Source organism: Ictalurus punctatus, chromosome 2, assembly GCF_001660625.3.
Source record: "Ictalurus punctatus breed USDA103 chromosome 2, Coco_2.0, whole genome shotgun sequence".
Taxonomy (NCBI): domain Eukaryota; kingdom Metazoa; phylum Chordata; class Actinopteri; order Siluriformes; family Ictaluridae; genus Ictalurus; species Ictalurus punctatus.
In genome coordinates, this window is record NC_030417.2 from 21324776 (window position 1) to 21349307 (window position 24532).

The following is a 24532-nucleotide window of genomic DNA, read 5'->3' on the forward strand; positions in this document are numbered from 1 at the left end:
TCTTATTGGGGCCCATGTGAGAAATCTGCTACAAATGGCATTTGGTAGTCACGATCTATCTGCCCTTCTTAGAAGCATGTTCATAAAGAAGCACTCATGGATGTTTCAAATCACAGGAACTTCCTGTTTCTGCAACTTTCTGATGAGCACAGGTAGCATGTGACAGGGCATATGCCCATATTTTTTAGGTCTGTAAGAAATAATTGTTAAATAGAATAAGTTAAAATGGAAGATAAACTTAAAATTTCCTTCAGAGTGTGAATGACTTGGTAGCCATTTGTCATTGATGTGAATGACTGACAGAGGAAATGAATGGTTCATTTAGAGGAGCAACTGTGCAACTAAAAAAGAAAGTGTGTGTGTGTGTGTGTGTGTGTGTGTGTGTGTGTGTGTGTGTGTGTGTTTTTAGAGAAGGAGGGGGGGGGTGTATTCCAAATATCCAGATATCAGATGTCATAATGGCATCATGATCGCGTGATCATGACACATTCCTGGGCTGATCATGTGTTACTACCATATAATAATAACAACATATTTGTCCTACTTACCCTTGCCTGTGTGTGTGTGTGTGTGCGTGTGTGCGCGTGTGTGTGTGTGTGTGTGTGTGTGTGTGTGTCTGTTCGTGCCATTTGTGCATGTCAGGTATGATCAAATGCAGTCTTGCACTCTTTATTTCTCTCTTTCTTCTGTGTGTCACATATTGATGTTTTTTCCTCCTTCAAACTCCTCCTTTCCCTACCCATGACTGTATATATGACTGTGTGTGTGGGTGGGGGGTGGGGTGTAGTTGGGGAGGTGGGTGTGTGTGAGTGGGTGTGCACGCATGTGTAGATGGGTGGGTGTATGGGTGTGTCTTTCTGTCTCTTGTTGTCTCTGATTCTCTCTCATCTTTCCAATCGGCTTCTCCTCCAGCGGCGGCAGTGGGTAATGATGTCTCTAATGTCTCTTTCTCTTTCAATCAGTCTCTCTGTCTCTCTCTCTCTCTCTCTCTCTCTCTCTCTCTCTCTCTCTCTCTCTCTCTCGCTCTCTCGCTCTCTCTGTCTCTTGCTTTGCCTTTAATGCTTGTCCTGCCAGTTACATAGCTTTCCTCTCTTTCTTTTTTGAATTTGTCCATCTGCTTGTCTGTCTGTGGCTCATCCATCTTCTCTCTGTGACTGTCTCTCTGCTTTATGAACAAGCTCTAATGAGATTCAGGATCATGACACACATCACTTCAGTGTTAAACTCAGTTGTGTGTGGAATCCATGTACAGTTCAGCTTGATGACAAATGTATGTTTGTGCTTCACCGTATGCAAGCACACTTTCAGGGGAAATGAACAGGTCAAATTCGAGCTCTGTCTTGTAGAGGAATGAAAGACTACAGTGTAGGCAGTGGTCTTTACTTTAACTATATAACATAACTCTGCAGTCCACTAACAAGTCTTTATTTCTTCATTTACTCAAATTAATACCAACAGTATATAAAACTGAGCCAAATAATTTTAAAATCATTTTTTAAAGTCATTCTAACACCAGACCTGTTATTAAAGAAGATAATAATGATCAGTTCTTGGTAGTGGACAGTTCTGTTTCACCGTCTCATACTGTGCGATGCTCCAATGCCAACAACTTCTTGGATATCATTTGTACACACAATTAAAGGAGTCTTCTGGGGCTTTGAAGTGCAATGATCAAACCAGCAGTGTGTTGGTTTATATCGTGTTGGATTATGCTCTTGGCTGTGTGATCATTGTGCATGAGATGGAAAATCTCCACCATAATCCACTTCTAAAAACTCTTCTCTTGAAAAAGTGAACATGTTTTTAGAGATCCTCCATCACACTTCCACATGTTTATTGTGTTTTGTTTCATGGTTTTAAAAAAAGAGGTCATGAAAAACTAACATTGAAAAAAAAAACAGAAAAGAAAAAGAGGCTTGGCTGGACATTCCGTCATTCGGGGATGTCTGACACCAGATTCAGCTCTCACACTGCTGCTGCGGCACTGCGATGAAATCGCAAGGGATTATGGGTAATAAACACTTGGTAGCAGGTACAGCATGGAATTGAGCTGAGCGGTGGATGCACCTTCAAAGCAGCATGAGCCTGTGTGTGTGAGTGTGTGTGTGTGTGTGTATATGGGTATGGGTGTGTGTGTTGGGGGTGGATTGCGAGGCAAGACTACATTCACAGTGAGAGCTGTGTGAAGATGCAGTGCATCATTTTGTAACTGGACTGTGGACAAATGCACAGCTGGCATGTGAGCTACTAACACAGTGTAAATCAGTGCCACTGTGTTGGTCACAGTGTAACTTTGTGTGTGTGTGTGTGTGTGTGTGTGTGTGTGTGTGTGTGTTTGTGTGTGTGTGTGTGACCTGCAGAGGAAGCAGTAAGGGGAAGGACATCAGCACCATCAAGTCCCTGCGTGTGTTAAGAGTCTTAAGACCACTGAAAACCATCAAACGCCTGCCCAAGCTTAAGGTAAAAATAAAAATTTTTTTTGAAGTAATTCAGGGATAATTAAAAATCCAGATACAGATTAGCAGAGCAATGCAGCACACCAAATTTAAGCTCAGGTGGATTTTTGGTTTCTGAGAAACTGAGTAAACCAGCTCCGTCTCCTTAGAATCGACTGATGTATGACGGCCATATTGTTCACAGTAGTTAGCATGTTTTGATACTTACTGAGCGGCCTATTCTCATGAGTAGTTTAACACCAAAGTTGTGGGGCTTGGCAAAAAAAAAAATCCTAGGTCTAGTTTTCACATATTCTATAAGAAATTCTGCATGGTTGGAGCAGATAAAGGAAATTTTACTGTTTGCCTTATTTTCTAAGAGATGTGTTTGAAAACACAATATATACATAAACACAAAAGCATATATACTAAATATAACTGTAAACACATAGACTAATATATATAAGCATATAGACTAAACAGTAGATTAAACATCATCCCTTTGTATTTTGTTGTACTCTGGGATGTTCAGAAAAACAGCATGTTATTACTGAGATATGAGGTAAAGCTGGATGTATGGAGGTTTGGAGTTTTGTTCTCTGCAGTATTTTTGCTTCTCTAAACCTTCATGATGTATTTATTTTCTTAGAAAGGGTTTGAAATGTAAAACTGTGTTCTCAGGCAGTCAAGGTTTTTCTCTCTGTCTCTCCAGTTTGTTTTGATTGTTTTGTGTGTGTGTGTGTGTGTGTGTGTGTTCTTCAGCTGTAGTTCTGTATTTCTCTGCTGTCCTATTATTGAAATATGTTTCCTCAGGCTGTGTTCGACTGCGTGGTGAACTCGCTGAAAAATGTGCTGAACATCCTCATTGTCTACATGCTCTTCATGTTCATCTTCGCTGTGGTGGCCGTGCAGCTCTTCAAGGGAAAATTCTTCTACTGCACCGACGAGTCCAAGGAATTTGAACGTGACTGCAGGTCAGATAACACACACACACACACACACACACACACAAACACACACACACAGATCCAGCATGGAAACAAATGATGAAATTTGTACATTTTACTCTTTAATCTAAAGTGACCTATAACTTTAATTTAGTAGTCCAGAGCCTAACCACTGTGCAACCACTGCTTTTAAATTAAATTTTTACATGATCATCACTATCATTATGCTTCTTTTCCCCCATTGTTCTCCCTAATTTGATCATTTTGCCATTTTTGCATCTATTTGAACTGCTGCTCATGCTGTGTCACAGGGCAACATAACACACACACACACACACACACACACACACACACACACACACACACACTGCTACCAAAGAAGGAAACACACTTTAAATAAAAACTGGGATACTGTAGAAATGGCATGACTGCAAGAAAGATCTGATTTAAAATATATTATATAGACTAAGGGTGTACTCACACTAGTCGATCTGTACCGCGCCCGAGCATGTTTGACCCGCCAAGTCCAGTTCATTTGACTAGTGTGATCGCTTCATATTTATACTCCACACTTCATCCAGGCCCACTTGAAGAGGTGGGCCCGGGCACGATTCAGTTGGACTAAGGCATGGTATGCATCTAGTATGTTTCATAACCATGGCTGAGCAGAGAACTTGAAACATGAGATCAGAAGTGTGACCGTTCCGTTCGAGAATATGTGGGCTTATAATGGGTCTGGTTCTCTTATTGTTGGACGGTAATTGTAGTCTGCAAGTAAAGCTGCAAACTCCTTCCTCAACATCAGCTGCCTCCATAAAAATCTTCTGATACGTGTAGCACGATTAAGTAAAAATCGCTGCGCTGCATAAGTGATAAATATATTAGGCATATGAGAGGGCCTTGTGTCACCGCACCTTAAATGACTCCAAATAAGCCACAAAGTAAATAATGTTACAATGTTGCACTCCATTGTGCTGTGTCAGAGCACTTTCCTTCCTGTTTTCTTCAAAACAAAAAGTCGCATCTTAATGACATAAGTGTGCTCAGACCTGGAACGTTAAGTGCAGTGTGAGTGCAGGCCAGCAGGGGAATGGGGAGGGGGTACAATTGTGCCTAGCGTGAGTACACCATTAGTAAGAAATAGGTGAAGTTAAGTTACCAGACTGGGGGTCAGTGCGCTGGTCAAGTGGAGTGAGGGAGTACCTGAACAGGAGCAGGACTGGACAGAACTGGAGCATGTTTATAACGTTTCAGAGACTGGTTGTGTTTTAGGGGTGAATATCTGGTGTATGAGCGAGATAATGAAGTGAAGGCGCAGAAACGAGAATGGAGGAAATACGATTTCCACTATGACAATGTGCTTTGGGCTTTGCTTACACTCTTCACTGTTTCCACGGGAGAAGGCTGGCCACAGTGAGTAACACAACTCACAAATTTTATATCAAACAAAATGTAAGTTATTGTTTAAAAAAAAAAAAGTAATGAGAAACTTTATCTCTTTTTCTTCACCAGGGTTCTGAAACACTCCGTCGATGCGACTTATGAGAATCAGGGTCCAAGTCCTGGTTACCGCATGGAGATGTCCATCTTTTATGTGGTCTATTTCGTGGTCTTCCCCTTCTTTTTTGTCAACATCTTTGTTGCCCTGATCATCATTACCTTCCAGGAACAAGGGGACAAGATGATGGAGGACTACAGCCTGGAGAAGAATGAGGTAAGTGAGCTTCCTGGGGCGGCTTCCTAGGGCGGCTGTGGCTTAGGTGGTAGAGCGGGTTGTCCACTAAACGTCCACTTCCTGGGGCAGCTTCCTGGGGCAGCTTCCTGGGGCGGTTGTGGCTCAGGTGGTAGCGCTGGGTTGTCCACTAATCGTAGGGTTGGCGGTTCGATTCCCGGTCCGCATGACTCCACATGCCGAAGTGTCCTTGGGCAAGACACTGAACCCCAAGTTGCTCCCGATGGCAAGCTAGCGCCTTGCATGGCAGCCCTGCTATCACTGGTTTGTGAATGGTGAATGACTGTAAAGTTTTTTGGATAAAAGCGCTATATAAGTGCACCATTTACCATTAATATACTGATAGATTGTTCAGGTAGATGTGCTACATCATGTTCAAACCTCTATATAAAATACTTATGTACACATGACCTGTGTGTTTTCTGGATATCTGCTGCTGTTCTAAAACTTGTGGTGTGTTTTACAGAGAGCCTGTATTGACTTCGCCATCAACGCCAGGCCTCTGACTCGCCACATGCCACAGAACAAGCAGACGTTCCAGTACCGCATGTGGGAGTTTGTGGTGTCGCCACCATTTGAGTACACAATCATGGCCATGATCGCCCTCAACACCATTGTGCTCATGATGAAGGTGCGACACATTTTTTTTATTGGATCTTCTGATCTTTCAGCTTGTCTCTTCCTGATCTGTTATTCCATCACTTGTGTTATGTAAGAATAATCTTTTAGCAGTTTGTTGTTGTTGTTATTATTATTATTATTATTATTATTATTAAAACAGTCTTTGGTATATGATCAGAGTTTTTTATTCACACACTCAGTGCTGATTATATAATACTGTTCTACCTACTGTAAAATAGTTCAACATAAAATATCTATTACACAGCGGTGTGTGTGTGTGTGTGTGTGTGTGTGTGTGTGTGTCTTTTCAGTATGACGAAGCTACAGATGCCTATGAGAAAATGTTAGCCAACCTGAACATTGTGTTCACATCATTGTTCTCTTTAGAGTGTGTGTTAAAAATCATCGCCTTTGGTGCACTGGTGAGTGAGCATATGTGTGTGCATGTGCGTGTGTGTATGTGTGTGTATGTGTGTGATGACCAAGATGTTTCTTTCTTTTTAACACAGAATTATTTTAAAGATGCCTGGAACATCTTTGACTGTGTAACGGTCCTCGGCAGCATCACTGATATTTTAGTCACAGAGCTGGGGGTAAGTGTGTTTGTGTGCGTGTGTGTGTACAGGTGTGTGTGTGTGTGTGTGTGTGTGTGTGTGAGAGAGAGAGAGAGAGAGAGAGAGAGAGAGAGAGAGAGAGAGCGAGAGAAGGGAGAGAGACTCACTTTTTATGCTTTAATAGTAAAAATCTATTTTTCTTTCTTTCAAGAGAAATTGAGACATTTAAGGTTAATGTTGTTCTTTTAAAATTGTCCCCCCCCCAGTGTTGTAATGAATTATGTTTTGTTAATTGTCCCTTTTAATTGCTAAACTTTATGTTAAGCTGTTTTTAACTGATAATTTTGATTGCGATGTTCTGTTTAATGATTATTCATTCCTGGTTTTATCTTTTTTTACATGCTTTCTTTAATCTCTGCTATAATGGCGACTCTGCCCTCTGACGAATTCATCCAATCAAAATGCACTATGAAACTCATGTGTCCGTCTGTGGCCTGGCCGGCCAATCACACTGGTTGTTATATCAACCTCCAAAAATGCTGCTATAAACCATGCATCTGCAACATCTCCATTGTAGATGGTTTGTAATTTTTTGGAAATTTTGATGCACTTGTTTTCCTGCTGTGGCAAATGATGGTGATGATGATGCATGTGCTTGAGTATAATGACCTCTGACCTTCTGCTCTGTGTGACATTGGGGTGCTACCCCATTCCCTATATACTTTGTATTCCATCCCTTGTCCACACACACACACATACAGACACACACACACACACACACACGCACACACACTTTTGCAGCAGTAAATATGGTAGTTTTAGGACATGTGCATGCTCTTTCTTCCTTTTTACCTTCAAAACACTGAATAGAAACAAAACAAATCCAGGTGTAAACAATCTCAAAGACATGCCCATCATCTGCCAGTAGAGGTCACTGATTGTTCTGTGGCATGGTGGAGGAAGAGCTGAACTCATGATGGGTTCCTGGTGAAAAGACAACCTGCATGCACACACTGCATAATCCATGATTCCACATCTCCTTTTCTCTCTGTGTGTGGTGAGGTGCTGGGTTTAAGGACACACCCTTTAATAATTGAGTTATACTTCAGTGACAAGTTCTTTATTGTTTTGTTACAGACCAAAATGAACAGGATCTATAAAAGCCTGACTCCACATCAAGGCTCAGAAACTATTACAAATTAAACTAGCAACATTTTCTCAATTTGTGTTATTTGCATACCACATACTTCTACACTAATGTTAGTCAAACTATTTTATTAACTAAAAATGCATTATTCATAAATAATTCATGCAGTATCATATTAAATGCGCAAATTCATTGTCTTAGTCTCTCTAGATAAGGCCGTCTGCTAAATGTGGTGGATCTGTAGTCTATCCTGGGAACACTGGGAATGAGGTGGCAATACAACCTGGATGGGACACTAGTCTGTCTCAGAACACCATGCACACACACAGACACAGTTTGGACACCCCTGGCCACAATACAATACAGTATTTTTTTGACTGAAGTGAAAGGAAGTCAACACAACCGATTCCAGTAAATATCAGCAAAATTTGAAAGCAAATGTGACACAATCAGTCAGGAAACTGAAGCTGAAAAGAGATTGACTACTACAAAAGGATAATGATCCAAATCATACTCGATATCAACCACGAACTACTTCAAGAAGCTGAAGCTTTTGGGGTGGCCTTCATAGTACCCTGACTTGAACATCATTGAATATATGTGTAAGGTAGATCTTTCACATGCTGTGCATGTAAGATGGCCCAAGAGTATCTCAGAACTAGAAGGGTTCTGCAATGAAGCGGGTGAAGATGAGTGGGTGAAAATTGATGAAATAAGAAATAATAGACTTCTAGCTGGCTACAAAAAGCATTTGCAAGCTGTGATATCTGCCAAAGGGGGTGTTCTATGTACTGACAGTCCAAACACCCTATGTATATTAATTTTTAGATTGTTTTTTTTTTTTAAATGTTATTTAAAAAAAAATTGTTTGCTGCAGAGGTGTTTATTTAAAAAACAACAACAACAAAAAAAACTGTCCCCTCTGAAACTATTGGAACGGCAAGGCCAATTCATTTCTTTATGCTTTAAACCAAAGACATTTGGGTTTGAGATCAAAAGATGGATATGAGACAAGAGTTTAGGATTTCAGCTTTTATTTCCTGGTGTTTACATCTAGATGTGTTAAACAACATAAAACGTAGAACATAAAAATTGGCCTTGCTGTTACAATAGTTTCGATGGGGACTGCATGTAGTTTGAGGGGTGCCCAAACATTTGTAAACACACACACACACACACACACACACACACACACACACACACACACACACACACACACACACACACACACACACACACACACGGAGGAACCTGGAAGAAACCATGCAGACATGGGGAAAACCTGTAAAACTCCACACACAATTTCACAAGGTCAGGATGGAACAGGAAACCCCTGTTTGCACACTTTATATTAGTTTTTTATTAATTTTTGTGGACTCTTGCTTTTGGGATCCTATTTCCAATATTTGGAGTTTCTAGGTTGCAGTTTTAGATTTTTTACTATTCATTCTCACCATCCTTAAACCCAAAACCTTTTACCTTTGTCCTCGCTAGAACTCAGCGTGAGTTGCTGTTAGCTGTGTATGAGATTAGCATGCCATGGTCTAGCTGTCAGTGTTGAGCCTCGACCTTCCCGGTCAGTGCATTTGGTTGATGGAAGCTTGAATTTAGGGATTTTGCACCATCTTTCCCAAGTGGATGAAGATATTTGGGATCTATCTTTTATGTCTGAATTGCACTCCCTCCTTCCTCCTTTTCTTTCTCATTCTGCTTCTCTCCTTCTCTTGGATATGCTGGTTCTGCTCGGTGCTGCCACATTAAGTCTCATTTTCTAATGTCTCTGTACCTTCCTTAGTTTGTCATACCCCTTTTTTTATTTTGCCTACTAATACAAACATAGAAATTAAAATTTAACAAGAAACTGACATTCTATCTATCTATCTATCTATCTATCTATCTATCTATCTATCTATCTATCTGTCTATCTGTCTGTCCTTCATTCTGTAGAATAACTTCATCAATCTGAGTTTTCTGAGACTCTTCAGGGCTGCTCGTCTTATTAAGCTCCTCAGGCAGGGTGAAACTATTCGCATCCTACTCTGGACTTTTGTTCAGTCTTTTAAGGTAAAAAAAAAAAAGCATTAACACTTTCTCATAAATACACAAACACAGAAGGAGACAATGCTATGCTGTTAAAACTGTTGTGCTGAGATTATCTGAGTAGTCAGTGGAAAGCAGTGAACCTCCAGACCGTCTAGTAATTGAACACATCTAAGCATTCTTCCAATAAGACCTCCATCATATTGTTACCTGAGTACTAACTGTATGTGTTTTTGTGCAGGCCTTGCCATATGTGTGCCTACTCATTGCTATGCTGTTCTTCATCTATGCCATCATTGGCATGCAGGTGAGATGGGAGCAGAAGCCTCCTCTATTTCAGTCCCACACATGGGTGTCTTTTAGCACAAGTGAGAATTTGTTTTAAAGCAAAATGTAGGAAATGTTGAAAAACCTGCTATGACAGAAAAATTAAGATGTAATTGCATACCTCATAGCTGTTTGGGAACATTGCAATCGAGGAAGACCGAGACAGCTCCATCAACCAGCATAACAACTTCAGGACTTTTTTCCTGGCTCTTATTCTCCTTTTCAGGCGAGTCACTTCTTTCAAACAGCCCATGTCAGTAACAGTAACTCGGTTTATAGTTCTGTAGCTAAGTTTATATCTGTGTGAATATGCAGGAGTGCAACAGGAGAGGCATGGCATGATATCATGCTGTCGTGTTTGGGAGGGAAGGTCTGTGATCCCCTCTCTGGGAACTCGGAGCCAGAGTGTGGAAGCGAGTTTGCATATCTTTACTTTGTCTCCTTCATCTTCCTCTGTTCCTTCCTGGTGAGAATGTGTCCACTCTTCACCTTTCTGTAATGGCTTGTTTTGTTTCACATCACAGTTTGTTGCTAGACGAGAGAATTTTAACAAGTGCTAGGGTTAGCGTGGGGGGTTAGGTAGGGTGTGATTAGTAATTAGCGTTTTAGTGACAGAGTGTTTAGGACCACACTACTGGTCTACCCCAGTTCAATTTGAAAATATTTCTTAACAAGAAGGTGGTGATCAGGAACTGGTTCGCTTTTTCTGGATCTTGGAGCTTATGTGGATGGAAACGAAGAAGAGAATAGGTACAATTGTGTCCATGTGTCCATTTGGAATCTTTCATCTTAGCTCCATCCCTAAACTTGTAAAGAACCACAAGTTAACAAGGAGATAACTGAACTGTGAATCATAAAAAAGCCAGTGATAGCAGTATCACTTTTTCCATACACAAGCCCTTTTCCCCCACCTTTTGAGTAGTCGTGCTGAAAATCCTCATGAAACATCTGTAGGATGTTAGTTTAGTGCAGAGAACATGCTGTAGATGATGTGTTGTGGAGCGGTGGAACACACATTTGGAACTGATGGTTTACCTCTCTAGAAATTTCCATGAAATCTAATACATGGAGTATATTACATGGTAAAATGTAGAACTCTGTTAGTCCTGTAGGATATTACAGCCTGAAAGCTAAGCTGTTTTGAGTCAGGGCTGAAGGCTGCTCACTCTATAAAGACAAAAAACTGTTTCTTAGGTGGGCATATAGCTGGGGAGAGACAGGAATGAAAGATGTAAAGTGTGCAGCAGGTTAAGAAGCACTTCAGATGTAAAAGTTAGTCCCTGAGCTGAGTGGTCTTAAGTTTAGATTAACCCGATTCCAGTACTGGCTGTAGTCTAAAGATTCTTCTATGATTCCCGAAAACAGTAATATGAAAAGAAAGGGCAGGCAATAAAGCCAGCTCAAATTTGCAGAGTAATACATATTGATCTGTGTGAGTTTTGAGTGAAGTTGTGTGGTAACCCTGTGTGAATTTTATGAAATGACTCTGATTCGTTTGTGTTTGTTTGTAGATGTTGAATCTCTTTGTGGCTGTTATAATGGATAATTTTGAGTACCTGACAAGAGACTCCTCAATTCTGGGACCTCATCACCTAGATGAGTATGTGAGGATCTGGGCAGAATACGACCCTGCAGCCTGGTGAGAAATTTTCCACACATTCATCTTCATTAACTTACATGCATACACAATTAAACAGTCAGTAACTCACAGACAGTCTTTTAATATTTTTGCTGTACCTAAAATGCTACATTTTAATCAAAATTTTATCACACCTGCACCTACAAGTTCACCTACACAGTCACCAACACCTACAACAGTACCTGCGCCATAAGCAAAACCTACACCATCACCTGCACCATTACCTACACTTACATCTCTCTGGTTGCTGTGCTAATGGCAGCCTGTTGCTGCAGCTCTGTGTAGTGTATTTTACTTTTAGTCTTAGAGTCACTCGTCTTGAGGTAGTTATTTCTAGTGCGGCTCAGGAGCTCAGGATGCGATGCTGCAGATGTTGGGCTGGAGCAAAACAAAGAGCAATGAAACAACAATTTAAACAATGCCTTCCATGAGTCACCATGGGAAATGAGTGGTCTCTGGCTGATAAAATTGATGAACTTGGAGCACTGACAAAATATCAAAGGGTATATAGAGAATGTAGCATCATTTGCCTTACCAAGACATGGCTACAGGCACATATCCCCAATGCCAATGCTACCGTCACCGGCTTTCAGATGACACGGTGAGGATTGGGACACCAAATGGTGTGGGAAGGGGAAAGGTTTGGTCCTTGCTGTGCTCATAAACAACAGATGATGTAATCCTGGACATACTACTGTTAAAGAGTACTTTTGAAATGTAGACATTTAATTGTTGACTGTGGGTTTGTGCCCAACTATCTGCCGAGAGAATTCCTGGGCGCTATTATTGTTGCTGTTTACATTCCTCCTTCTGCACTGTTGGAAGAAACTGGTGACATCATCCACACCATAACAGCTAGACTGCGAACACAACACCCCAATGCTTTTCTAGGTATCTCTGTCGACTTGCTCTCCTCCACTCTGCCTACTATGTACCAATTTGTTTGACCAGAGAGAACAAAACACTGGATTTACTGTATGCAAATATTAGATGGGCATACATTTCTACTGCAATTCCCCCACTTGGAAGATCAGATAAGAATTTGGTCCTGCTCACTCCCAGCTACACACGAGCTGTCTGGTAACCTCTGGCACTCAAAAGTTAGGAAATGGACTCCTGAAGCTGTGGAGACTCCACAAGGCTGTTTTGAGACCACAGAATGAGATGTTTTTTGTGATCCACATGGGGAGTATGAGTAACTGTGTCAATGACTACATCAATTTCTGTTTTAAAAACATCATTCTCACCAGAGAAGTTCACTGTTTTCACTGTTTTTCCCCCCCAGTTTATTTGCTGATCCTTTTCTCTGCCAAGTCAGTGTAGATGATGGCGTTATCAAAAAAATGTACAAAAAGTATAGTGAGGGTCATGTGCCTTTAACACCATACAGCCCTCCTTGCTTGGTGAAAAGCTTAAGGCAATGCAGGTGGACACCACCACCTCCTCCTGGATCACTAACATCCTGTGAATTTAAGGAACTGTGTGTTGGACAAAGTGGTTAGCAACATAATAGCTCCGCAAAGAACAGTTCTATCTACTTTCTTGTTCACACTGTACACCTCAGATTTTAAGTACACTTCAAATAAATGTCATCTACAGAAATTTTCTGATGACTCTGCTGTAATGGGGTGTCTAAGTAAAGGGCATGAGTCTGCGCACAGAGCTTTGTTGAATGGTGAAGAAGGAACAACCTACAGCTCAACATGGCAAAGACAAAGCAGGTGGTGGACTTTAGAAGATCTAAGACCGTACTGACTCCTATCTCTATCCTTGGGGCAGGCATGAAATACTGAGACAGTCTACAAGAAGGGACAGAGCAGACTCTATTTTTTGAGGAAGCGCAGGTCATTCAATGTATGCAACAGGATGCCTTGTAAGTTCTGCCAGTCAGTTGTGCTGAGGCAGTGACTTCAAAGCAGGAGATGCCAGCAGACTAAAACAACTGATAAGGAAGCCTGGACATGTAATCGGGACTAAACTGGACTCCTTGTTCATCATGAACAATTTCTCTCACCCCCTCATGCAGCATAGCACTTTCAGCACTGTATTTATTATTATTTATTCTTTTTTTTTTTTGGACCCTCACACATTCACCTTATGATCACTTACACTACTGCCACTTTACTTTTTTTATTGCTACATAGCATTTAATTTTTTAAAGCATATTTATCTTTATTTACTTAGTTTAATGCCATATGAGTACTGTAATCTGTGTTTTCTGTGAATCGTCTATGTCCTTATAATTAGTTGTTTATTGTACTGCAGCAACAAAACAATTTCCCTAAGGGATCAATAAAATACACTATCTACACCATCACATACTCCATCACCTACATCATCATCTACACCATCACCAATACCTATATTGAAATGTACACCATCACCAACACCTACAATGACATGTACACCATCACCTATACAAGCCCCCCAGCTACAGGTGATGTTACCTTCCATTTACTGAGGAATGTGAAATGTGCAGGCCTGGTATTTGAAGGAGGAGCTGCATCAAATCCATTGTTTCCCCGTCGCGCAGGCAGCGGCAACCCCACCACACAGAGGGGATGATGGATTGTCAATATCCATTCATTCCCTTCTCTCCCCATATCCTGTCCTGTGAATTGGTGCCCCCCTATGTGTCCCCATCCCCTGTCTCTGGAATATGGGATACTTAGACCCGAACTTACTGTGCTAAGCTCCTGTCCCAGTCCTAACTACAGGGCACACTAAGTTTCCGAGTATCTGCATTCCAGTGACCATATGACCACTCACTAATCCCCAAACACCCAGGACAATACCCCCTGTATTGGTGGGGAAGAGAAAGCAAGCAAACTCTTCAAAAAAGAAAGAAAAAAAAGCAATGTACGAAAGAATGATCCTCTTTTTTATTTCAACAATCATACTAGCAGCTCCAATCCAATAGCTGATAAGTAAGACAGTTGGTGTGTTTGTGAATGTAATCCTGTTCTTTTTCTGTGTGTAATCTGTTTCTTCTTCCTGTACCTGTCTCTGTTGTGTGTTTTTACTCTAACCTCCCTGTATTCTTCTTGCAGCGGGCGCATTCATTATAAGGATATGTACAGTTTATTGCGAGTTATCGACCCCCCACTGGGCTTAGGAAAGAAATGCCCTCATAGGGTGGCCTGCAAGGTTTGATTTCCACTAAAAAAACTAATAGCACCTGCTAGCATCCAGAATGGAATGACTCTTGCTTATCTTCAGTTTTTTTTTTCTTTTTGTTTCTCTTTTTGAAAACATTCCACCATTTCAACTTGCATTCTGATATGAAAAAGAGAATGTACAGGACAATGCAGACACTCTCAGACGCATGAAATGTCCCACTTTGAATGAAAAGAGCAAAAATACAGGAAACACTTAAAGAAAATAAAAATGCCATTTTTGTTTTTTGCTTGCTAGGCTTAGCTGACATGGTAGCGTGCATTGTTCTGGTTGGGGGGGGGGGGGGGGGGGGCAGAAACTGCATTGACATAAAAGTGCCATTATTCTGTCATGTCTGCAGCGGGACTTTATGCCTGTTCTATGAACCTTTACATAGAACATCAAGGGTGAGATAGCCAGTCCACCCTCTTTCCTCCTACTCTTCCCTTCTTTCTTGTCTTCTTTCCTCTTGTTATCTTCACAGCAGATAAAACAGGCATCAGTGTGAGAGACCATGGACCCTCTCTCCGTTTACCAGTCTAAACTAGTAACCTTCTTTTTTTTGTTCTGTTCTCCTCCCCCACCTTCTTCTCTTTCCTTTGGATTTTCTCCCTCTTTCCCCCATGCACCTGGTGTGGTCATGCTGTTTTTTGGTTTTTCGGTCACCCCAGTGGCAGGATCAGTTACAGGGATATGTATGACATGCTCAGGCAAATGTCACCACCATTAGGCCTGGGGAAGAAGTGCCCTGCACGGGTTGCATACAAGGTAGAGGGAACTGACTCCGAGTGGCCACAAGCTGTGTGTCGTACCTGTTGGTGTTTACTTTTTCTTTGTCTCCCTCTCTTTTTTGCCCTCCTTTGTTCTCTGATGTGAGGCAAATGCTGTTGTGATTCTTTGGCTTGGGGGGGGTTCGTGGTGGTGGGGGCATTAAGTGTTAGCTAGGCCAATCCACAGGGAAGCGGGAACGGAAGGACCTTCTCAGTGCTTTTGCAACGCATAAGGACATACATACTATATACACACACACACACACACACACACACACACACACACACACACACACACAGTCTTAGACACACTCAGAAACATGCCCGTGCTCATGTGGTGAAGAACATCTCAAAGAATTGTGGAAAAAACATCAAAATGGTTCAACAATAATAATTACAGGAATTATGTTCTAGTTCAATACATTAAAGCAAATGCCAGTGCTTTAATGTAAAGTTAAATGTAAAATTATTTAAAATAAAACTTCGGAAATAAAAAAATATTTGAACGTTTTACAAAATTGTACATCAGTGGAATAGACATGTGCGCGACACACACTACACGCAACACATAAATGTTCAGACACAGGCGTGTGCGTGTGCGTCAGTGGTGGAAAGGTCTAAAGGACTTCAGTCCTCCGAATCCCTCAGTCCTGTGGATGGCACTTTCTCAAAATCTTTCTGTGTGGACCAGCTTCCTCTCTCTCTCTCTCTCTCGCTCTCTCTCTTTCTCTCTCTCTCTCTCTCTCTCACACACACACACACACAAACATACACACACAAACACACAGACACACACATACTTACTTTACAGGACAGAGGTAAGTCACAGTAATATTAAATTTATATTTAACAATCTTGTACTTGGAGTCAATACAAAATAATTCCCAGAAACAAGAGGAATTTTATTCTGATTTTTTCTCTAAACATTGTGAGTAAGGACATAATTTTGTGGCAAAAGTCCAACAGATATCTTATAAGTCAACAATTTTCACTTAATTTCCTCTGTCAATGCAGTTGTACTGTGTTTCTGGCCCCTCCTCTTGGCATTCAGTCTCGCCCTATGCATGGCCAGCCTCCTGGGACACTGCCATCCCCCTCTGCCCTCCGTCTCTCTCTCTCTCTCTCTCTCTCTCTCTCTCTCTCTCTCTCTCTCTCTCTCTCTCTCTCTCTCTGTCTTTGACTCACTCACCCACTCTCTCTCTCTCTCTCTCTCTCTCTCTCTCTCTCTCTCTCTCTCTCTCACACACACACACACACACACACACACACACACACACACACACACAAACACACCCTCCCAGTCCTCTGAACACACTACTCACAATTTTCATTTAACCTTTATTTAAAGAGGCATCCAAACCAATTCTCCATAATTTAACTGGATCCAGTTGTAGTTAGAAAATCGGTTTGTAGTAAAAGAGTGTCATATTAGTACATAGTCATATTTGCTTACGAGAAGAGAAAAGTAACGGCAATAAAAAACAGCAAAGTTGTTCTAAAGCTTAACGTTAATGGGATATAATGAATTCATACAAGCATAAATAATTTTTCTCCATCTCACAACCACTGGAACCACATGAGAGACTAGCTGTAGACTGTGTCCTGCATGTTTTCATTTACAGAATGGAGGAGAGTCTTAACTACTCTTCGATGATAACTTTCCATCACAGTCACAGTATAATTGTTAAATTATGGATTTTGGATGGAATGCTACTTTCATCTCTACTTTCTTCTATTTTGGCTCTTCTCTGTCATATTCTCTTAAAGTGTTTCTTAAATTAATTTCCTTCTTTCATATGATATTTACACCGTGCATCATTTTCTTATATTTTAAAGTTTCCTTAGTTTTGTGCCTGTTTTATCTTAAGTCCAAATGTAAACATTTTCCACTTTTCATGCTCCACTGATTTAGTCAGGTAGTCCCCCAGTTAAATCTCATCTTACTGTTCAATAGTGCTTCATTTTAAGCAAATCAGTATTTTAAATGTATCTGTAAAATTTCATCATATAACTTCATCCTCCTTAGTGTTCAAAGCTTTGTGCTACTGGTCAGAAAGTTTGTGTTTAAATCCCAGCACCACTGTTGGATCCTTTAGCAAGCCTCTTAACCCTCGATCGTTTCTTATTTCACTTGTCTCTCTGGATAAGTGTGTCAGTCAGATGAATAAATGTAAAGGTAAATTGCATTTTTCCGGTGAATGAGACAAGTATTGAGTGATACAGTAAGGCCGGTGATTAGTAGACTGTTAGAAAACTCCAGGAGGAGAGATGGACTGAGATGTTGAGATGTTGCACATGTTAGTCTGTGGCTGGTACTCACCGGTAAGCCTCACTGTAATCTACAGGTTTTTAAAGGAAGGGTCTCCACATTATAAGTATACATTAGTGCCCATAAGAGTGTTCTTAGAACGACCATAATGGTGGAAAGTCTGAATAAAATTTGAGCTAGTTAGAAGGCAGTATGAGATGACAATACTAGTGGAAATATGTAAGCATGGTAAGATTGGAACCAGGTTTCCAGAGGGGAGAAAACAACATGTTTTAGTATTATAAAGTTTTAGTGCATGTACTGTAGGATTATCATAGGGGAAATGGCTATCATAAAGTCATTTCTCAGCTTTCATACATAGCTCATTGTCTAGGAATTATTTTAGAGAACCAGGGAAACATGCTTTATATGATCTTATGTGCTTTATATGAGTTTATGAAAAGGTCTTCAAATAAACACAACTTCCTATCTCTCTGACATATTGCGGAGCACAAAACAGAGAGGTGTGTTTTCAAGGACATATGGCATTACTTTACAAAAAATACATGTTTTAATGATTTTTTAGTAATACATATGGTTTATCAACCATCCATAAGGATTACTTATATAAATAAGAGAATATTAACCTTAAATATAAAAGAATATTAAGCTCAAGCATAAGAATTGGCTTAATGAACTATTTAGCATTTCATAATTGTAATATGGGCACATAAAATAGTGTAATAGCATGTGATAGTGATGACCTCTGGCAATCTATTACCCATTAAAGAAAATTGGGGTGGTTGAGGCAACATTCAGTATGGTGTAATGGACAGAATGATCAAATTTCACTAGAAACCGCTTCACTAGAAACAGGCATTGTGTATATAATACATACAGCATTATGAATTATTAGCACAAATCCAATCAGGATTGCTGACCTCTTGATACCTTCATTCATCTAAACTGAGATTCAGAATCACACGAGCAAACTGAGCCTTTAAACAATGATTTCTTTATGTTCTCCAAAACCCTGCAGTGCCTCCTAATCACTTCCCTCATTGGTTTAAGAACAATGACGCTGCCTCTCTTTCTTAAACAATAGGAATGTGGTCAGTTAGTGGAAATAGATCCTCAGTTGATTGTCTCCCACTCATTTTCCCCCTCTTGTTTCATACCAACTAGTCCATACCTGTTTTAATGATCTTTTCCCCCTTATTAGCGGTGGCTCGTCCATATATCTAAGTTATCCAACAATTATTAATCTTCATAAAGTCCTGATTCACAACTCGACACACTTTAAATTTCGTAGAACTACTAATACACTTTTGAAATCGCTCTTTTTCTGTTGATTTGCTGGCGTTTCCAGATGTTATGCAGTTATGATCATGAATGGGAACTTCTGCAAGCACTAATAGACATGCATAGGCGCAAACATTTTCCTGCCCCATGCTCACACTTTGAACATTTTCAGTGGAGGAGGAGAAGTAGACAGGACAGTTAATGACAAGAACTAATATAAATTACTCTAGGGCCATCAATTTCTTATTTTATAGCAAATAATCTGAATGAAATGTAATACATTTCTGCAAAATGGCAAAGTGTAAGTGCAGACAGTGTATCCATGATGCATAGAAGCATTCCATTGTAAAATATATTGAAAAGACTGGGAGAGGAAAAGGGGAGTGAAAAGGAGTGAAAAATATCCATACAGAGATACATGTGAAATACTTTATTTACATTCAAAGGCTGAGAGAAACAAGAAACATCTCATTGCTCTGATTTTTGGAATAGTTTGAGATATTTTGTGTATTTTTTGAAGTGTAGTTGGACTGGAAATTTTGTGAACCATGTTAATCTTGGTTAATGATATTTCCTAGAACACAGTTGAAGGTACATCTTAAACCGCTCAAAATCATACACTGTATATGAATGCATGTTGTCAACTCTCAACTGCCTAATATGGGTTTTCTCTTCAAATTAACTAGATAGTAACCCATACTTGGTAGTCAAGTGTGATAGCCCCTCGACTTAAATTTGCTTGACGCTATGTCATTATTAATACTGGCCTGCTCCAACAAATCTAAGGTCACGAGCCACTGCTACCCATCATCCTTCTATTTCTCAAGTCTTTACCATTACTTTTCTACTTTCCTCCTCAATGCTTTTTCACTGTGCACATTTCCCAGCTCTATTCCTTAGGCAGTCAATTCTGTCCCTGTTAAACTAAAGATAGCTGGATCCTCAGTCCTAACATATCCTCTTCCTCACAAAATGACTCAGATTGCCTTTTTTTCATTTGTTCTATTATTTTTTTTCCGGGAGAATGCTGCTCTGATCTAACCCAATAGCCTGCACCCATTTTTTACACTGAGCGACCAGAGAGTCTGGATCAATCATTTTGTTCATTTAATCCTCAATAATGACAACCACTACTAAGATGAAACCAGGAGCTAGAATCAACTAAACAAACACTGCTTTCTGTATTGGGCTGCACCGCTGCTTGCTGTTATGCATGTGGATGCATGAGATGTTGCATGCTGGTGTGTGTGTGTGTGTGTGTGTGTGTGTGTGTGTGCGTGTGTGCGTGTGTGCATGCTTGCATGTGCAATCATGCATGCATGCATGTGTGTGTGTGTGCGTGTGTGTGTTTATTGGGGTGTTGGTGTGTGTTGCATGCCAAAGGTCGTCTTCTGTTATTGTCACACTCGTCGCACAAATATTCAGATATGCGTATGTATCTAAGACCAAACATTTTCCAGACCAGACCCGAATGGATTGAACATTAAAGCAGCAGGAGATTGTTCTGTTTTAATCTGTTCATTCATCCATGGCTCTGACTTGATCTGGTGAAGCTCATTAAGGGAAAGCTCTTTGACTGACTGTGGAATCACCGAGCCTGTGAGGGTGTTTGGCCATGCTGTAGTGTGAATAATTTTGAAATTGACTACTTCAGCTGTTTCAGGCTCTTTTGCATTAAAAGCATTGTGGTGTAATAAATACATAAAATTTAGAATGGCTTCATTGATGCTCTCACAGACATAATGATCTTAAATAAATCTGTTACTTCTTTTATACCAAATGCATTTAAATTACACAGTAAACCAGAAAATTACTGCTTTAAGTGATGGCCAGAGTGCATTCTGGTTTGGACAAATTGAAGGAAGCACAGAAAGCCATTGAGCTTATCCTACCTCTATCCCATACCAACTGCCTTCCAGTTTCCTTTCAACATCTCTCACTTATATGCACACACACACACAGTGTTAGACTCCTCCTGGAGGGTAAGAACGCTCTCACACTCCCAAAGACTAACCTGTTCTGATTGGCTTCCTGCAGAGACTCCTGCGAATGGATTTGCCGGTTGCAGATGACAACACAGTGCACTTCAATTCCACCCTCATGGCCTTAATCCGCACTGCTCTGGACATCAAGATCGCCAAGGGTGGGGAAGGTTTGGCATCTCTTTTTCCCTTCTGTCCTTCTCTCTTCTTGTCTCTGAAGCTTTCTAAAGTGAAGTTTTAGGCTGATGTGTCAGTTCTCACTTGTTGATTGGTCAAAACAAGTCAAAGCTTCTACATCAGCTCAGGACAATTTTATGGTGACTCTGTCCTGACTGTCACTGTTTTGGAACTCACAAGGCCAATGCTTTTGTGTTCAGAATTGAATTTGTTTTATGTATATAAACATAGTGTCTGAATTGTACTTGTGCATTTTGGTGTGAACACACGTGGATATTCACATCGGTTTAAATATATGGGTGTGTATGTGTATATGAATTGTGGTTTTTCCCCATTCCTGTGTATTTAGGGGGTGTTGATAAGCACCAAATGGATGCTGAGCTGAGAAAAGAGATGATGGCAATTTGGCCCAATCTCTCACAGAAGACTCTAGACCTGCTGGTCACACCTCACAAGGGTAAGTCAGAGTAAGCCAGAGGTTTGTGTGTTTGGGTTTTTTTCACCCCTTCGCCCCAGAGGATTGCTTCTCTTCCGCCTGCCCAGTCCACTGCTCTGCACCCTCTGATGAGTCACGATCTCCAGCATGACCTTTTCCTGATAATCTGCATATGTTCTACACTGACTTTGCCCACTCAGGCCACACACAACTGAACGCTAAAGAACATTATAATGGACATTATAAGAACACTTGCTAGTATACATACCCAACTAGTACACACACACACACACACACACACACACACACACACACACACACACACACACACACACACACACACACACACTCACACATCTCAAAAAGTCTCAATGTTCATTTATACATTGCAACACTTAACCACACCCACAGCCCTCCACATGAAGATCTCTTGCTGGCTCTCATATGTGCCTCTTATCAGAGGGTGTGTGACTATAGACCAAAACACTATAGACGTCTTTTCACTCCAGGGTTTTTGTTAGTGAATACATATGGACAGTAGTCTCGCCATAAAGAATTAAAGAACATATGATGAAGCTTGTACAAATAAAATTCCTAACAAGCATGAGATGAAAGTGACTTTGCAGTTTATTCACAAGAATAACACACCTTTTGCAAAGTCATTTTGATTATTATGGTTGTTTTGATTTGCACAAAAGCATGCCAAAATGACAGTGCTGAATGCATGGTGCCAATGCACCTGAGGCATGATTATGATATCAGCATTCATGAAAATATTAAAGCATGATATGCTGTAGAATTTAATGCATACATTTTTGCTCCACTAATGAGGAGTACAGTTTGTTGCACTAAAGCAGCTCTTATGAACGTATGAACGTATTTTTATATCTCATGAAAATATTAAAGCATGAAATGCTGTAGAATTTAATGCATACATTTTTGCTCCACTAATGAGGAATACAATTTGTTGCACTAAAAGAGCTCTTATGAACGTATGAACATATCTTTAACTCTGCATGTATAAGTTTAAAGTGAAGCTTTATAAATCTTTCAGGACATTTTACAGTACAGTCCAAACACTTTCCCCTGAAGGAATGTTTTTAAGCTTTTTCACATTCTGAAGCTAAATTACACTATCATAATTTAAATTTATTTTGTTTCTTAGGGACTTTCCTTCTCTCCATGTAATTGGAAATACAGATTTAGTCAACAAACTACTTATAAACCAGCCAATGAACTGATTCTCAACAACATGCCATATATTTAATGATTATCATAGTACTACTACTACTACTACTACTACTACTAATAATAATAATAATAATAATAATAATAATAATCAGCTTTATTAAAATAATTTATATGGAACTTCATGTATTGTAATTGTATTTTAATATGTATTTAAATGTTAAACATACAGTATTATAAAATAGAAGTTCAAAACCAAGTCTATATACTGATCAGCCATAACATTAAAACCACTGAGAGGTGACGTGAATAACTATGATTATCTCATTACAGTGGTATATGTCAAGGGGTGGGATATATTAGACAGCAAGTGAACAGTCAGTTCTTGAAGTTGATGTGTAAAAAGGAGGAAAAATGGGCAAGAATAAGGATCTGAGTGACTTTGACAAGGGACAGATTGTGATGGCTAGACCACTGGGTCAGAGCATCTCCAAAACAGCAGGTCTTGTGGGGTGTTCCCAGAATACAGTGGTTAGTACCTACCAAAATTGGTCAAAGGTCCCGAAACATCCTCTTAACGCGCCCTGCCACACTGCAAACATTGTTCAGGAATAGTTTGAGGAACTTGACAAAGAGTTCAAGGTTTTGACTTTGCCTCCAAATTCCCCAGATCTCAGTCTGATCGAGCATCTGTGGGATATGCTGGACAAACAAATCCGATCCATGGAGGCCCCACCTTGCAACTTACAGGACTTAAAGTATCTGCTGCTAATGTCTTGGTGCCAGATACCACAGCACACCTTCAGAGGTCTTGTGGAGTCCATGCCTCAGTGGGTCAGAGCTGTTTTGGTGGGGGACCTATGCTGTATGCAGGCAGTTTTAATGTTATGGCTGATCATGTATGTTTAAGGTATATTAATCTTAATATGTATTAATTGCATATTAATAAGATATGTTAGAGATGTTACTTATATTTTAATTGTAATTAACTAGAATTATGAAATGTATATTTAAAAGACCCAAGATGAAGGCTAGTCCAAGTTAACCAAGGACATTTTAAATTTGGATTTAAAAACTGTTTTAGAGTTCTATAAAATTCCTGATGTTCTCTAGAACACTGTTTCACAGTTTAGTGGTGATATAATATGAACGTGTTTCAGCATTGGAGCTGCGATTATTGTTATGATTAACAGCAGTCCTGTGTCACCTAAGTGAAGTGCTCAGGATGGGTTAAACTGCTCCAGGAGATCAGCGAAATACGGCAGAGCTAAAACCATTTAAATAGTAGTCAATATCCAGAGTGAACTCAACAACAAAATACATCCAATGGTCTGAATAGAAAGGGAGAACAATTGAGCAATACAGACCCTAATAGAAGTTTGTGGAGAACATGTTGTTTTTAGGTTCTGAAGGATCTGGAAATGTGAATTATTCAAGTAAAGTCTAAACAGATCTGAAGAGCTTGGGTTCACATCCTACTAAAAGTATGTACATTTTCTGATCTACTTAAATAAAGTAAAAATAATAACAACGCGAATGGAAAATGGTCAAGTTGATGTTCTACCCACTGCTCACCAAACAGCACCAATGCTAAACTGTTGACATGTTAAACATTTCATCGGCTGCTTGATGACTCGATGGTCTGCTGACAGACTGCAGTGAATCAAATACCTCAAATTCAGCATCAGAAGGTGAAATAGCAACAAAACAGGCACTCAGATTGAGGTTTGTGTTTTAATGTACTTGATCTTTATTATGAAATGAATAAAATGCAAAACAGTGAGAAAATACACAGATAAAATCTGAAATACCAAGCGTAATATTAAAGATA

General features: G+C 40.0%; 1 protein-coding gene across 1 annotated transcript in view; it reads left to right on the forward strand.

Moving 5' to 3' along the window:
* The window catches only part of cacna1aa (calcium channel, voltage-dependent, P/Q type, alpha 1A subunit, a), a 108417-nt gene that overhangs the window by 54162 nt on the left and 29723 nt on the right, over positions 1-24532 (forward strand). The window contains exons 26-40 of the mRNA XM_053673874.1: positions 2361-2460; positions 3249-3409; positions 4655-4795; positions 4895-5096; positions 5581-5745; positions 6047-6157; positions 6245-6328; positions 9384-9500; positions 9718-9783; positions 9932-10029; positions 10119-10269; positions 11315-11442; positions 14493-14589; positions 20956-21070; positions 21427-21534. Coding sequence (XP_053529849.1) covers positions 2361-2460; positions 3249-3409; positions 4655-4795; positions 4895-5096; positions 5581-5745; positions 6047-6157; positions 6245-6328; positions 9384-9500; positions 9718-9783; positions 9932-10029; positions 10119-10269; positions 11315-11442; positions 14493-14589; positions 20956-21070; positions 21427-21534 — 1844 coding nt within the window. The remainder of the gene's footprint in view (positions 1-2360; positions 2461-3248; positions 3410-4654; positions 4796-4894; positions 5097-5580; positions 5746-6046; positions 6158-6244; positions 6329-9383; positions 9501-9717; positions 9784-9931; positions 10030-10118; positions 10270-11314; positions 11443-14492; positions 14590-20955; positions 21071-21426; positions 21535-24532) is intronic.